At 45.3% G+C, this 16,422-nt stretch overlaps 1 protein-coding gene across 1 annotated transcript; it reads left to right on the plus strand.

Moving 5' to 3' along the window:
* Nucleotides 1-228: 228 nt before the first annotated feature.
* Nucleotides 229-10,190, plus strand: LOC308156037 (pyroglutamylated RF-amide peptide receptor; the record flags this gene model as incomplete). Its single annotated transcript, XM_080529398.1, has 6 exons — nucleotides 229-559; nucleotides 2,188-2,346; nucleotides 2,514-2,575; nucleotides 4,596-4,828; nucleotides 5,612-5,709; nucleotides 9,685-10,190. 6 exons carry the CDS (start codon nucleotides 229-231, stop codon nucleotides 10,188-10,190), a joined length of 1,389 nt encoding a protein of 462 aa, XP_080385524.1.
* Between the last annotated feature and the right edge of the window lie 6,232 nt (nucleotides 10,191-16,422).

Here is a 16,422-nt window from a genome sequence, read left to right on the forward strand (position 1 = left end):
CCACAAGGCACAATTATTACTCCCACAGTCACTCATCCCCACCCCACAGACAAGCTCTGTGCTTTTTGCATTTGAGACTGAATATCAAAGAAAAGGAACACCTTGCCTCCTCTTGACACAGCATAGATCCACCTGCCCTATTCCCTACCCTGCATCTTCCCTCTTTCCCAACGCCATCCGGAACTGTCACCTACTTTACTGCATCCCAACTGGCTCCACTCAACTACTATGAACCTCACCGCCCATGTCTTGAACTTATGGCTGGAGGCTTCCAACCTCTCCAGATGGCAGTTGATCCATCACTTCTCCATCCCGCCCCTGGTGTCAGTACCCAGGCTGCCCAGCACACTGCAGCCGCTGTTCGGGCTGCTCTACCTGCTTATCTTTGGCCTTGCAGTGGTGGGGAACGTGTCAGTCCTGGTGCTGCTCTGTAGGAGGAAGACTCTCCAGTCTCCCAGCACCTTCTTCATCTGCTCGCTGGCACTTAGTGACCTTCTCATTGCCATCGTCTGTGTGCCTGCCACTCTTTTGCAGCACTTCTTCACCAACTGGCTGGCAGGTAGGTTCATAATGTCCAAGATGATATATATATGATGTATTTTGTGTGTGTAGCTTTTGGGTCATGCTATTTTACTCCAGTCATGTCCAATATCCCTTGTTGAAACAAGAAAACATGACATAAATAGACACAATCATGTTTGGGCCTCATGGTATATTTTCTGAATTGCTAACTAAAATACTATTTAGATATGATAATGTAGCTGGTCATGTGGAACAACAGCCAATATACAGCTCTGGAAATTAAGACACCACTCCAAATGTTTCTTAAATCAGCATCTCTACATGTATGGCAGCCATTCTAATCCAGTGTCTGTGGAATTCCAACACAGGCACTCCTCATTCTACTTAGTGAGGTAGGCCTACTGATTAGGGGATCAACTGAACCAAATCTTATTTAACAAGGAAAAGTATAAAAAACACTCCTGCGGTCATCACTATCCTCTTGCAATAGGACCAGCTGGATGGCAAAACAGTGCTACCTCAAAAGTAATGGGACTCCAAAAATAACTATTGACCATGCCAATGAGTTGAAAAGAAACGTTTTGAGTGAGAAAAAGAAGGGTTCAATTCTGGATTTACTGGCAGAGAGCGTCAGGTTGCTTCCATCCTTAAAATGTCAAAGACGGCGGTTGATAAGGTCAACCAGCAGACATTGGGGACAACAAAGCTACAGACCAGCAGAGGGCGAAAACAACTGTCCACTGACCGAGATGACCACCAACTCATTCGAATGTCACTCAACAACCGTAGGATGACAACAAGTGACTACATTCTACGAAAAGATGCTCCATGCCACACAACCAGTACAATCAAGGTGTGGATGGAGGACCACCAGATCAAGACCCTGCATTGACCAGCCCAATCTCCAGCCCTGAAGCTCATTGAAAACCTCTGGAATGTGATCAAGTGGAAGATGGATGATCACAAGCTATAAAGGCAGCAATGTAGCATGCCAAGACACATGAAAGCTGTGATTGAAAATGTAACTCTTCCTAAGTTAAAACATTAGTATTGTATATTGTGTTTAAAAATGTGTATGAGCTTGTTTTCTTTACATTATCTATTTTTTTTTTTTTACATTGTCAGTTGTCGTTTTTTCTGCAAATAAATACTCTAAATTACAATATTTTTATTTGGAATTTGCGAGAAATGTTGTCAGTAGTTTATAGAATAAAACAAAAAATACTCAAACACATACCTATACATAGTAGCTAAAACCAGAAAAACTGATAATTTTGCATTGGTCTCTTAATTTTCTCCAGAGGTGTATATGGTTTATTACAGATCAAATGTCATAATACATTTGACCTATATTTTCTATTTATAGTAATACCTTCGCCCTTTCCTTTCATTTCAGAAAGCGTCCCTCTCCATGTGACAGGAACTATAGCTAATCTCTCTGGGGTGTGCAAAGGCATTAATGTGGTCAGGGTATTAAGGGATCAATAGGAGGGTTTAGTGGCATGTTTTTTTAATTACCATCTGACATAGAACAAAAAAAACATGAAATCTGATTGCTACAGTATGTATATCAGATGATCGCAGATGATTCCAAATTAGAGTAGAGTAGAGATTAGTGCTTACTTTGCCTTGTGGACTAAATCACATGACCCCTGTTGATTTTAGGGGATTTTCTTTGCAAGCTGGTTCCATTTCTCCAGGTGACTGCCATAGCGACCAGCATCCTCACCATGACGTGCATCGCCCTGGAGAGATTTCAGGGCATCCTCTTCCCGTTCCATGTCCGCAATGACTACTTCCTCTGCCATGCCTGCAAAATGCTGGGTAAGGCCATGCTGAGGGGAGGAGAGGCATTACGTTGTGTTTGGTGGTTTTAGGGTCTGTTTTGACCATCAAACACACAAGGCGTTCACAGCAGACCACATTTCCTGCATTGTGTTAAAACAAACAATTATATTTATAAAGTGATGAATCCTCTGTGCCCTGTGCAGCGGCTGTGTGGCTTGTTGCCGTGGCAATAGCAGCCCCTATGTGGTTTGTACAGAAGGTGGAGGTAAACACACATATCAACAACCTCCATTACCATCATCACCAGCGCAGCATATTCAACAACCACTTGCTTTATCCAATTCACATTTCACACAATTCCCCATCATTTCAGAGCCAGCAATTCAGACCATGGTTATCATCAAATCACTGAGAAGGACACAACAGAGATCTAACAATTACTGGTAGGCCAATCCAAATGTAGGTCAAGAGCTAGTAAGGAGCTGGTCAAGGGCTAGTAATAACAACTCTGTTGTGGATTTGATGTCACCTCACTGGCAGGGCAGGTGGGCCAGGTAGACAGGGCAGGTGGGCCAGGTAGACAGGGCAGGTAGGGCAGGCAGGTAGGTAGGTAGGTAGGTAGGTATACAGGGCAGGGCAGGGCAGGTAGACAGGGCAGGAAGGTAGACAGGACAGGCAGGTAGGACAGACGGGCAGGTAGACAGGGCAGGTGGGGCAGGTAGACAGGGCAGGAAGGTAGACAGGACAGGCAGGTAGGACAGACGGGCAGGTAGACAGGGCAGGTGGGGCAGGTAGACAGGGCAGGTGGGGCAGGTAGACAGGTGGGGCAGGTAGACAGGGCAGGAAGGTAGACAGGACAGGCAGGTAGTCAGGACAGGCAGGTAGGACAGAACAGGCAGGTAGGACAGACAGGCAGGTAGTCAGGGCAGGTAGACAGGACAGGCAGGTAGTCAGGACAGGCAGGTAGACAGGGCAGGCAGGTAGGACAGGACAGGCAGGTAGTCAGGTAGACAGGGCAGGTAGACAGGACAGGCAGGCAGGTAGACAGGGCAGACAGATAGACAGGGCAGGTAGGACAGGCAGACAGGCAGGTAGACAGGAGGCTGGAGTCAGTGGCAGGAGTCAAGCTGGGGTACAGCAGCCACAGGGAAACCTCATGTAAGCTTGTATACCGGGTAGATTGACAGAACAGTATTAATTAAAGGCTGGAAGCGCGACTTCACAGTGAAAATGAAGCTATGATCTGGCAGAGGGGTGACGTCTGCGCTGTGTTCAATGCAGGGCTAATGATGAGGGAGTGATGGCAAACAGCTGGTAACCTGACTCCCGCAAACCTGACTCCACTCCTGTAATGAGAGAGAGAGAGAGAGAGAGAGAGAGAGAGAGAGAGAGAGAGAGAGAGAGAGAGAGAGAGAGAGAGAGAGAGAGAGAGAGAGAGAGAGAGAGAGAGAGAGAGAGAGACCCGGGGAGGAGGACTGCAGGCCAACTGGTGATGTGAAGGATAATTTACATACTGTTAGAATAGACCAGAGTAGAGTAGAATAGACCAAATTTTACCTCATAAATGTAGACTACAATAACAAGCAAGTCAAGTAAAAAAAGAAGTTGCCACCTACCGCATCGCCATCGATTTAGCACAAGCTACCACCCATCAATCAAAAACTCTGCCACCACTTCCACCCCAAACCCTCCCCTATTAAAATGTTAAGCTGAAAATCCATGTTCAAAGTATACGTACACAGTATATCAATATTCAACCATTTTGGTGGGAAATAAGCAATTCTGTTAAATAGATATTTAATCCCAAAGGACAATTAACTATACAGTTTTGAAGATGCATAGCAAGCTTGACGTCAGCAAGATGAGTTCTCTTCCACCCAAGTGCATAATCATAGTCGGTGAGCTCGCAAATAGCTAAACCATTATAGTAATCAACCTGATAATGATCCGATTGGCCTGACCCGATGTGATCACTAATAATAATGGTTATATTGGTTTCTATGTGATTTTCGATGGCCCATTATAATCAGTGAAGAAAGACAGATTTGCAAATGGAGGAAATCAACTGCTCTGTCACTGTTCACATTGTCCCACTGATCAAGGATGGAGGGTTGTTTCCATCCACTTAGTGTCGAGTTACTGTAACAGTTCCTTTTGCCAGTGTACCCAAAAATATTTTCACCCCTCTGGAGAGTGTCTTTATAAGCCAGTATATCATAGTTATGGCTCTGTCAGAGTTTGGGGTTGTTTTTAGGCTGCTTACATTCCCCTCCCCCCTCCCTCAGGTGAAGTATGACTTCCTGTATGACGTCGTCCACACCTGCTGCTTGGAGGTGTGGCCTAGGATGCAGCAGAGGCGGGCCTACACGACCTGCCTGTTCGTGCTGGTGTTCCTGATCCCCATGGCAACCATGGGTGTCCTGTACGGGAAGATCATACGAGAGCTGTGGGGGAAGCACCGCGTCCATGACGTCATGTTCGAGACACTGCCCAGGTCTGAGATCAACAAGATCAGCAGGTGGGATCTCTGGTCACGGTGGGGGAGACTGGTGGGGCTAAAGAACAGAGTGTAACCCCCTAACGTTAACATTGAATTGGTTCTTCATCATCAGTTCTGACAATATGTGACAGCAGCTGGTGAAACCGTGAACAAGTTGGCAACCATTCAAATTGTTCTGACTTTTATTTGGAAAAATGTAAATATGTCAACGTTGTTGAAAACCCATACCATAGATAATCGCTAGTCAAGCCAAAACATTGCAATGCAATGGTTTCGGTGAGTAATACCCACTCCTACCTAGTTAACTATAACAGTCATTTACATTGTTAGCAGGCTCACAATACGTTGATTATCAACAACATTGAAATGTATTTACATTTTTCAGAATAAAGGACCGAACATTTGATTGGCTAGCGACTTGTTCCCGGTTTCACCAGCTGCTGTATTGCAACTGTTGTCAACTCCTGATCACTTCTCATCAGGCAATCATTGTATCACTATGGGCAGTGTGCATCAACTGATTATCTGAAACAGAGTGTATCACTTGATCGATATGTAAGGGATTACTGTATACCTACCAAACCATTCATACGGTGGGGTTGTGATTATGTCCATGCATCAGTTATATATATATCATTCAATATGGAATCCAATCTATTATGTATCACATCATCAGCGGAAAAACTTGATGTAATGAATAGGACATGTTGAATGACATGTTGAAGGACATGTTGAATGAAGTTCAAGGTCCGTGTGTCTGTACAGTACAATGTTCAATGTACTGTATGTGGTGGAGTGTAGGAAGAAGAGGCGAGCAGTGAGGATGATGGCCACTGTGGTACTGCTGTTTGCTGCCTGCTGGGCCCCTTTTCACCTGGTGTCTCTGCTTCTCGACTATGGTAACAAAAGACCTGTGTGAATCCCAAATACACACACACACACACACACACACACACACACACACACACAGTATCCTATGACATTGGCATCAGACCCCGGCAGCACGGTTCTGAAGCCTCTGTCCTGTATATCTGGATAGACCAGGGAACATTTGGCTCATACATGCGACTAGGGAGAACACCTGTCAGTCGTTCGCATTAGTGGTCGTTAGTGGGAGGGGCTACAAGCCTTCTAGTTGTTAGCAATTACTGAGTCTCCATTAATATCTGGCCTGTCTGAGAGCGACAGCCTCTGCGACAGCCTCCTGACACCAAGACTCTTGACACCAAGACGGGAGTCTATCTGTGGGAGTCAAGACTCTTGACAACAAGACGGGAGTCTATCTGTGGGAGTCAAGACTCTTGACAACAAGACGGGAGTCTATCTGTGGGAGTCCATCGAGGAAGGCCTGAGAGGAAGCCAGGGTACTAAGTACCTTCTCTTCCAGTTGTTTGTAGTGTTGCTGTCTCCTCAAGTCACTCCGGTCTACTGAGTGCGCTTAGCTAGTCCTAGTTCTGTTGGTTCCTTAGCCCTCTTCCCCTCTACAGACTTTTGCCACAATGTGCTTTCTCCCTATCCCTGTTCTTCTGACACTCAGGAGGACACCCAGATGCTACATCCCCCCTCGCAAACCTTCCAATCTCATCTACCCACCTCTTTCTACTGACCATGACTTTATCACCGCAGGCGGTCTCTGGAATTGCCAGTCGGCGGTCCGGAAAGCTGACGCTATCTCAGCTTATGCATCTCTTATGGCCCTCAATTTCCTTGCTCTCACTGAAACCTGGATCACACCAGAAAACACAGCTACACCGGCAGCCCTCTCTGCCGCCTACTCCTTTTCTCATTCCCCTAGACCCTCTGGTCGAGGGGGAGGCACAGGACTCCTCATCTCGCCCAAGTGGTCACACACTGTCCTTCCCCTGGCACACTTGTCTACATCCTCCTTTGAATTTCATGCTGCTTTTGTCTCCTCCCCGGTCAAACTCCACATTGTTGTCATCTATCGCCCCCCAGGCCAACTCGGTGACTTCCTAGGCGAGATGGATGGCCTTCTCAGCTCTTTCCCTGATGATGGCACTCCGCTCGTACTACTAGGTGACTTCAATTTCCAATCTGAGAAGCTTCTCTCATCTGGAGTACTTGACCTTCTCCTCTCCTTCGGCCTTACCCTGTCCCCCTCTCCTCCGACTCATAAGGCAGGCAATCAGCTCGACCTTGTCTTCACCAGATCTTCCCACACTTCCAACCTTACCGTTACCCCTCTTCCAGTTTCTGATCACCACTTTATATCCTTCTCCCTTCCCCTCAAAACTTCCTCTTCCCTCTCAGCCTCTAACCACTTAAGACCCTCTCGTCGTAACCTACGTACCCTGTCCCCCAGCGCCCTCTCTTCTTCTGTCCTATCCTCCCTACCCTCTGTCGAATCCTTCTCCCTTCTATCCACTGATGCGGCATCCTCAACCCTCCTGTCCGCTCTCACCTCATCCTTCGACACCCTCTGTCCACTAACCTTGAAGCCAGCTCGATCCTCTCCTCGAGCTCCCTGGCTCTCTGAAACGCTACATGCTTGTAGACTAGAGCTCAGAGCAGCTGAGAGGAAATGGAGAAAAACTGGCCTTTCTGATGACCTTAACCTCTATCACTCTCTCCTTGCCACCTACGCCTCCTCGGCATCACCTGCTAAAACATCCTACTATCATTCAAAAATACATTCTTCTGCCTCTAATCCTAGAAAACTGTTCTCCACTTTCTCTTCACTCCTTAATCCACCTCCTCCCCCTCCTCCTTCCTCCCTGTCCGCCGATGACTTTGTCACCTACTTTGAAAAAAAGGTGGACGACATCAGCAGCACCTTTCTCCCCCCACCTCTCCCTCCTCCCACTAACAATGCTAACACTGTTCCCACTAACAATGCTAACACCCCTTCCAAACTCTCTCCTCGACACTCGATCTCTGGATTGTCATCTTTTTCCCCCCTCTCCCCCGATGAGATTCTCACACTTATCACATCAAAGCGGGCAACCACATGCCCTCTTGACCCCATCCCCTCCCCTCTTCTCCAATCCATTTCCGCCGACATCCTTCCTTACCTTACCACCCTAATCAACTCCTCCCTATCCACTGGATCTGTCCCAGCGGCCTTCAAAATAGCCAGAGTCAAGCCTCTCCTCAAGAAACCTACCCTTGACCCATCATCTGTTCACAATTACAGACCTGTATCCCTTCTCTCCTTCCCTTCCAAAACCCTTGAACGCACGGCATCTAAACAACTGACTGACTATCTCCGGAAGATGGATCACTTAGACCCCCACCAATCCGGCTTCAAGGCTGGGCATTCCACTGAGACTGCGCTCCTTGCTGTCACGGAAGCCCTCCACTCTGCCCAAGCTTCCTCCCTCTCCTCTGTTCTCATTCTCCTTGACCTGTCTGCTGCCTTTGACACAGTCAATCACCAGATCCTTCTCTCCATCCTCTCAGACCTGGGCATCTCTGGCACCGCACACTCCTGGTTTTCTTCCTACCTGGCGGGCCGCTCCTACCAGGTGACCTGGAGAGAATCGCTATCTTCTCCACGAACCCTCTCCACTGGAGTTCCCCAGGGTTCCGTCCTAGGGCCCCTACTCTTCTCCCTCTACACCAAGTCTCTTGGCTCGGTAATCTCTTCACATGGGCTCTCCTACCACAGCTATGCAGACGACACTCAACTCTTCCTGTCCTGCCCCCCGTCTGATGTACATGTGGCAACCCGTATCTCAGCATGTCTCGCTGACATTTCAACTTGGATGGCTGACCACCATCTCAAGCTCAATCTTAACAAGACCGAGCTCCTCTTCATCCCCGGGAAAGCCTGCCCTCTCCAAGACTTCTCCATCACAGTGGAGAACTCTACTGTAACCCCCTCCCTGACAGCCAAGAACCTTGGAGTGATCCTGGATAACCGACTATCCTGTGCGGAGAACATTGCAGCAACGGCTCGCTCCTGCAGATTCCTCCTCTACAACATCAGAAGGATACGACCATTCCTTACCAGAGAGGCAGCGCAACTCTTGACCCAGGCACTGGTCATCTCCCGCCTGGATTACTGTAATGTACTCCTGGCTGGGCTCCCCGCTTCAGCCATTAGACCCCTGCAGCTCATCCAGAATGCTGCTGCCCGGCTGGTATTCAACCTCCCCAAATACTCGCATGTCACCCCTCTCCTTCGCACCCTGCACTGGCTCCCGATAGCAGCTCGCATCAGATTCAAGACCCTGGTGCTTGCATACCAGGCAGCTAAAGGGACAGCCCCTGCCTACCTGAAGGAAATGGTAACCCCCCAAACCCCTGCCCGCTCACTCCGTTCCTCCACCTCGGCTGGCCGACTGGCCCCACCTCCTCTACACAGCAGTCGGGCTGCCCGATCACGTCTCTTCACAACACTGGCTCCCCGCTGGTGGAATGAGCTCCCCACGGCTGTCAGAACGGCAGAGTCACTACCCATCTTCCGTCGTAGACTGAAGACCTATCTCTTCAGGTTACATCTTAACTGCTCCTCCTGAGACATCTTCTGACCCTCACCACTACGTCTCCTAAAGACACCCGCTTTCCCCTCTACTGTGTCCCTAAGAACTTTTATTGCCCCCCTTGTACTGTTTCTCAGTTTCTCCAGTAATAAAAAAATAAAATAAATCCTTCTATCAGATTCCTTCTATCAGTGGCCCCGGGCCCGAGCTAGAGTACTCTTCCTGCAACGAATAGTGGACTGCTGATTCACATGCTTAGTATTCAAATGTATTGATTGTAAGTCGCTTTGGAATAAGGCGTCTGCTAAATGCCAAAAATGTAAATGTAAATGTAAATGAAAGATCCCATCAATTATCCACCAATAGTCATGTATCAAGGCTGTTGGCCTCATTTCTGAGAAGATGTTTGTGTTGTCTTCTCTCCCCTAGGGCAACTGGAGCTGGACCTGAACTCGGAGTTTGTCCTGATGAGCGCGGTGCAGATCCTGGGCTTCAGTAACTCTGTGTGCAACCCTCTGGTCTACGCTGCCCTCAACACCGACTTCAAGAGGGACCTGGTGGCCTTGCTAACCCGCAGCCAAAGGCCCAAGTCCTGCTGGTGGTCCAGCATCAGGCGTCTGGGGGGTAGGAGTGTGCGGGTGGGCGTCTCGCCTGTGGAGGGCCCCCTCCCTCGCAGCGGGGCAGAGCCGTGTCCCACCCGGACAGGGATGCATCAGTGGAGCAGAGTGGCCTGGGAGCCAGAGCCCATGCCACTGCCTGAGCCAGAGCTGGTGGGTGCCACATCCAAATCCTTCCCCCCCATGCACCTGTTTAGTGTGCAGCCCGAGAAGACCAGCAGCACCCTGCTGTTGAGTGTTACCGACCCGCCACATAACAGTGGCAGCACTGGCTCGAGTTCCACTCAGTCTAGAAGCCAGTCTAGAAGCCAGAGCTAGCCAGAACTAGGAAAGGTCGCTACAAACTCAGAAAATGCCCAGCGTTCCAACACAGGGTCAGCAAGCCAAAATGGATGTACTAGTACATACATTCTATCTGGGTCCTGGAATAAGGAACAAGGAAGGGAACCATGTTCTGTTCAATCTGAATGCAGACATTGTGAGCAGGACCAGAGTTTTAGCAGCTGTAAGCAGGTTGTGAAGTAACAGTATGCAACCACCCTAGAGGGAGGGTAATTGTGGACCAACAGGTGAAGGTAAATGAAGAGATTAAACAGATGGAATAATGAAAACCCTTTCACTGTGACCTCTGCTCCTACTTGACTGGCAAGTCTGCCATTATTGATAGAAAGCTGTGGCTCAACAGGCCTTGGTGCCATCGAATAAATACATTTGAAAGAGACAGAGCTCGAGTGCATAACATGTCTGTGTGGAATGAGCTTCCCACTGCTGTCAGGATTGCAGTCACTCCCTATCTTCTTAAGACCAATCTCCTCAGGCTACACCTTAACTGACCCTCCTGAAACCTCTCTGTCCCCTCTACCCCCTGTAGAGTTGCTCTACTGTAAATAAAACAATTAAATAAATAAAAATGTAATTCTTCATTCCTCTAGCATTTTGACTGCCAATGGCCTCTGGCCCGAGTATAGATCACTTTTTCTTGCGATGACTGATGGATAGATGATTCACTTACTTAGACATGTATTTATTGTAAGTCGCTATGGATAAAGGCATCTACAAAATGCTGTAAATGTAAATGTTGATGTAGATGTGAATGTAAATGTAAATATAAATGTAAATGTGAATGTACATGTAAATGTCGATGTAGATGTGAATGTAAATATAAATGTAAATGTAAATGTCGATGTAAATGTGAATGTAAATATAAATGTAAATGTAATGTAAATGTAAATATAAATGTAAAAGTAAATGTAGATGTGAATGTAAATGTATGGCATGGAGAAAACAGAGGGCCTGATTCAGTAAGAGATTGCAAATTGCACCTGTTTTTTCAAAGGAACATTTTGTGTTTTATCTTATATTTTTTTTTAAAATGGCTATACTGATGCATTTTAGGTGTGTAGCTTTCGGTTGTCATGCTATTTTACTCCAGTCACGTCTAATATACTTTGTTGAATCAAGAAAACACAATGATGTTCCTATAGGGCAGGAGTATCACATTCAAACTTACTGAGGGCCATGTTGAGGGTTGTAAATAAAATCAGGGGCCTGACATTTATTACAATGATTCTTTTTTTATTGAAGAAATATAAGTAGGTTAGTAACTGTATTAAATAAAATAAAACTATTGCATGCATGCACAGTTCAAATATCATGGTTTTTCCATGTTTGTGGGTAATTCTTACCAGCAAAACTGTTTATAAATGTTCTCTGCTATTATAAAGCTGCTGTTGTTGAAGGTTGTGTTTTAATTCTTTGACTCTTTGCAGCCGCTGTTCCATGGCCATGTTTCCATAATGCTGTTCCATGGCCATGAATCCATAATGCTGTTCCATGGCCATGTTTCCATAATGCTGTTCCATGGCCATGTTTCCATAATGCTGTTCCATGGCCATGTTTCCATAATGCTGTTCCATGGCTATGTTTCCATAATGCTGTTCCATGGCCATGTTTCCATAATGCTCATGCTTAGTTTCTAAATGCTTCCAGGTTATACTCTTTGAAAACTGCCACTGACACACCAACGACACTCATTGGCTTTTGGTTGAATTCACAAAATAAATATTCTGTTTCTTCTCTCTTTCTATTTCTTGAAATTGTTGATATTCATTGTCCACTTTTTATTGGCCATAGTTTATGTTAGCTATCTTTGGAAAGGCAGTTAGCATTTACGTTGTTTGTATTGGCCTAGGTAGCCTATTTGGCCTTTATTGATTCTTTGATAAAAGCGTGAGAGTAGAGCGCTGCAGTGCCTCCATTGTTTCAATGGTGTATTGTCACGGACGTACATTTAAACACCAGCATCCGTGACAATAGAACATCAAATTGATTGTCAGAATTAGGGCCTTATGGTATGTTTGCTTAATTGCTAACTAAAATACTATATAGATAATGTCATAATGTAGCTGGTCAATGTAGATGATTTATTACAGATCAAATGTCATAATACGTTTGACCTACAATTTGTACTTATTGTAATACCTTCACCCTTTCATTTCAGGAAGCATTCGTCTCCATGTGAGAGGAACTACGGCTAATCTCTCTGGGGTGTGCAAAGGCATTAATGTGGTCAGGGTATTAAGGGATCAATAGGAGGGTTTAAATTACTGCAACCCATTTGATGCATTGCTACACTATGTATATCAGATGATAGCAGATGATTCCAAATTAGAGTAGAGTAGAGATTAGTGCTTGCTTTGCCCTGTGGACTAAATCACATGACCCTTGTTGATTTTTGGGGATTTTCTTTGCAAGCTGGTTCCATTTCTCCAGGTGACTGCCATAGCGACCAGCATCCTCACCATGACGTGCATCGCCTTGGAAAGATTTCAGGGCATCCTCTTCCCGTTCCATGTCCGCGATGACTATTTCCTCTGCCATGCCTGCAAGATGCTGGGTAAGGCCATGCTGAGGGGAGGAGAGGCATTACGTTGTGTCTGGTGGTTTTAGGGTCTGTTTTGACCATCAAACACACAAGGCGTTCACAGCAGTAATGGCAGAAACTAAATGTGACAGCAGGATCTGGTGAAAATTTCCTCCTGTAGGGTAAGGTCTATTTTATTAAAGTGAAGATTTCTCATACAGTGAAAATAGTTGAAGAAGATATGCTTATTTGAATGTTGGTACCCCTCAAACTAAATACTGGAGAAACTTGCTCATCAAAACACACGCAAAACAGCTGGTATTACCCGGCTGGGCTGTCAGCTAAGAAGCAACATCACTATGAACATCTAACTGCATGTTTAGCACATCACAACATGCTGGTAGAACATCAACATTCTAAAAACATGTACACTATATGGACAAAAGTATTGGGACATCCGAACATCACACCCATATGTGCTTGTTGAATTTGTCATTCCAAAACCATAGGCATTAATATGGAGTTGGTCCCACCTTTGCTGCTATAACGGCCTCCACTCTTCTGGGAAGACTTTCTCTTAGATATTCTTTTCTACTAGAATATGGTTGCAGGGATTTGCCCCCATTCAGCCAAAAGAGTACCGTATTAATGAGGTCAGGCACTGATGTTGGGCGAAAAGGACTGGCTCGCAGTCGGTATTCCAATTCATCCCAAAGGTTCGATGTGGTTGAGGTCAGAGCTCTGTGTGCCAGGTCAGTCAAGTTTTCCCAGACCAAACTCGGCAAACCATGTCATTATGGACCTCACTTTGTGTATGGGGGCATTGTCATGCTGAAACTGGAAAGGGCCTTCCCCAAACTGTTGCCACAAAGTTGAAAGCATACAATTCTCTAGAATTGCATTGTATGCTGTAGCATTAAGATTTCCCTTCACTGGAACTAAGGGGCCTAGCCCAAACTATGAAAACAGCCCCAGACGAAAATTGTGTCCACATCCTTTTGTCCATATAGTGTAACTACACATAATTAGATGATCATACAGTCCTTTTGAACACGTCCTGAAACGTACGTTTGTCTACAAGCCGTGTATCACTTGCCCGGTAGCCTACGGCAGACAAGACAGTGAATCCAATTCACAAATTAAGTATTTAGTGATCCTAAAACTGTTGTTTGTTATATCCCCACGGCGTCTCCAGACTCTTTCACGTCTGTCACACGTGCTCAGTGTGAACCTGCTCTCATCTACGAAGAGAACGGGGCACCAATAGCAAACCTGACAATTCTGGTGTTCTCTAGCAAATGCCAATCGAGCTGGAAGGTGCTGGGCTGTGAGCACTTAAGTGCCCTAGAGGATGTCGGCCCTCATGGAGTCTGTTTCTGGCAGTATGGTCAGAAACATGCACACGAGTAACCCGCTGGAGGTCATTTTGTAGGGCTCTGGCAGTGCTCTAATTTTAATTAATTAATTAAATTAATTAGTTTTGCCATTTAGCAGACGCTTTTATCCAAAGCGACTTACAATTACGACTTACAGGGACATTCCCCCTGGAGTAACTGAGGGCTAAGTGCCTTACCCAAGGGCACACTAGTAGTGGTGTGGCTTCAGGCGGGATTTGAACTCACAACCTTCCGATCACAAGTCCAACTCACTATCCACTAGACCACCACTACCCCGCTCTACTGTTCCTCCTCGCACAAAGGAGCAGATACCGGTCCTGCTGCTGGGTTGCTGCCCTCTTACAGCCCTGTCCAGCTCTCCTTGTGTAATGGCCCGTCTCCCAGTACCTCATCTACCCTCTTGAGACTGTGCTGGGAGACACAGCAAACCTTCTTGCGACGGCACGTATGGATGTGCCATCCTGAATGGGCTGCAGGTACCGACTCATGCTACCAGTAGTGACGTGGCCACCACCTGCAAAACCATCTAATTACTGAGAACGACTATCGATCTATTGAATAATACATCTGATGTCCTAGAGTGTCCTGGAGCTTCAATCAAGCACTCCTCATGAGCAGCTGTTTACTTTCTTGAGAAAGAGAGAGAGAGAGAGAGAGAAAGAGAGAGTTACAATTACCGATAAGGCAATCCAAATGTAGGTCAAGAGGTAGTCAAGGTCAAGAGCTGGTCAAGGACTAGTAATAACTTCTGTGATGTGGATTTGATGCCACCTGTTATTATATATGCTATGTAAGTACTGTTATTTCCTCCCATTTCTACCTCTACCAGCCTCCCCTGGCAGGTACAGTGTAATTTATAATTTGTAGACATTGAATTGAAAAACAGTAAGTAAATATGTTGCTTTTAAGCAGCTGCATTTGTTCATACATGTGTGTGTATGTGTGTACAGTATACAGTATGTATACTTCCACTTTTGTACTGTTTCACTTCTGTCTCAAATGTAATATCAAAATATTGTTTCTGATGTTTTTAATCAATTCAATCAAATACCTCATAATCGTATCTGGCCCATCTTCACCTTTGTTGCTTGATTGATTAGAGGAGAAATCTGGGATTGGTACAGTGGCGCCGGCAGGATTAGATCTCATAGTACGCACAGAAACGTAACAAAACTTTGCCGACTAGCCTACAATATAGGTTGGATGGTTGTATCACCACCATGTAATGAATCTATACACTGTTTGTTTACAATTACTTGTAGTATTATTTGTAGTATTTTTACCTTCTGAAAGGATGGCTTGGACTGGTGATATCAAGAAAGGTCCTTTATATACAATCTGCAGGTCATACACTTCTGATCCCTTTCTATAAAATGAGCTATTAGATAATTCACTATGTAAAATGTAGCATTTCTCAAAAAACAAACTGTCAGTTGATATTTTTTTGATGTATAATATATTTCTTGTCAGCCCACCCCCCCCCCCCCATGATTATTTTTTAGCCTCATATATAATAGAAAGCCTTTTGTGTCAATAAAACTATTTCAGGAATCTGACAGTTTGTTCTTTGAGAAAAGCAAAATTGTACATTGAATAGAAAGTGAATTATCTAATAGCTCATTTTATAGAATGTGATCAGCAGTGTATGACCTGCAGATTGTATATAAAGGACCTTTCTTGATATCACCAGTCCAAGCCATCCTTTCAGAAGGTAAGAATACTACAAATGTAATTGTAAACAAACAGTGTATAGATTCATTACATGGTTAAAACTATGTTACATAATAAAACTATTACTAACTATTTAAATCTCACTGATCCTTGCATCCATACAGTAACTCTATCTATGAATTTGAGAGATGCAATTCTTCCAGTCTCAACCCTCAGCTGTTTACCTAAACAAAGTGGCGGGGAGGCCGCTTTGTTATTGTTTGAATTTTTGATTTTGTGATATAATGTTTAGGAAGACAGTTTCAACTGTTTGAGTTCAGACGATGGACTGTAGTTCATGGCTAAACGTCACCCTCTAGTGACCTGTGGACTGAACTGCATCTAGAAGATGATAGCAGATAAAACTGGTAGGCAGTAGATGTGGTCCGTTTTACAGTCGTAAATGGATGTTGACGACTGCAGCATTTGTACATTAATGTGTTCTTATTATTACATTAAATCATTATTTACTCTTATCGATTAATTGCTGTCTAAATTCAAAGTCATCAACACCATCAATGAGGAGAATTCCAATTGCTTTATTTGAACTTAGCTGTAGGCTTGTTTAGTTGTTAGTCAC

Source organism: Nansenia antarctica, assembly GCF_963989245.1.
Source record: "Nansenia antarctica genome assembly, chromosome: 4".
Taxonomy (NCBI): Eukaryota; Metazoa; Chordata; class Actinopteri; order Argentiniformes; family Microstomatidae; genus Nansenia; species Nansenia antarctica.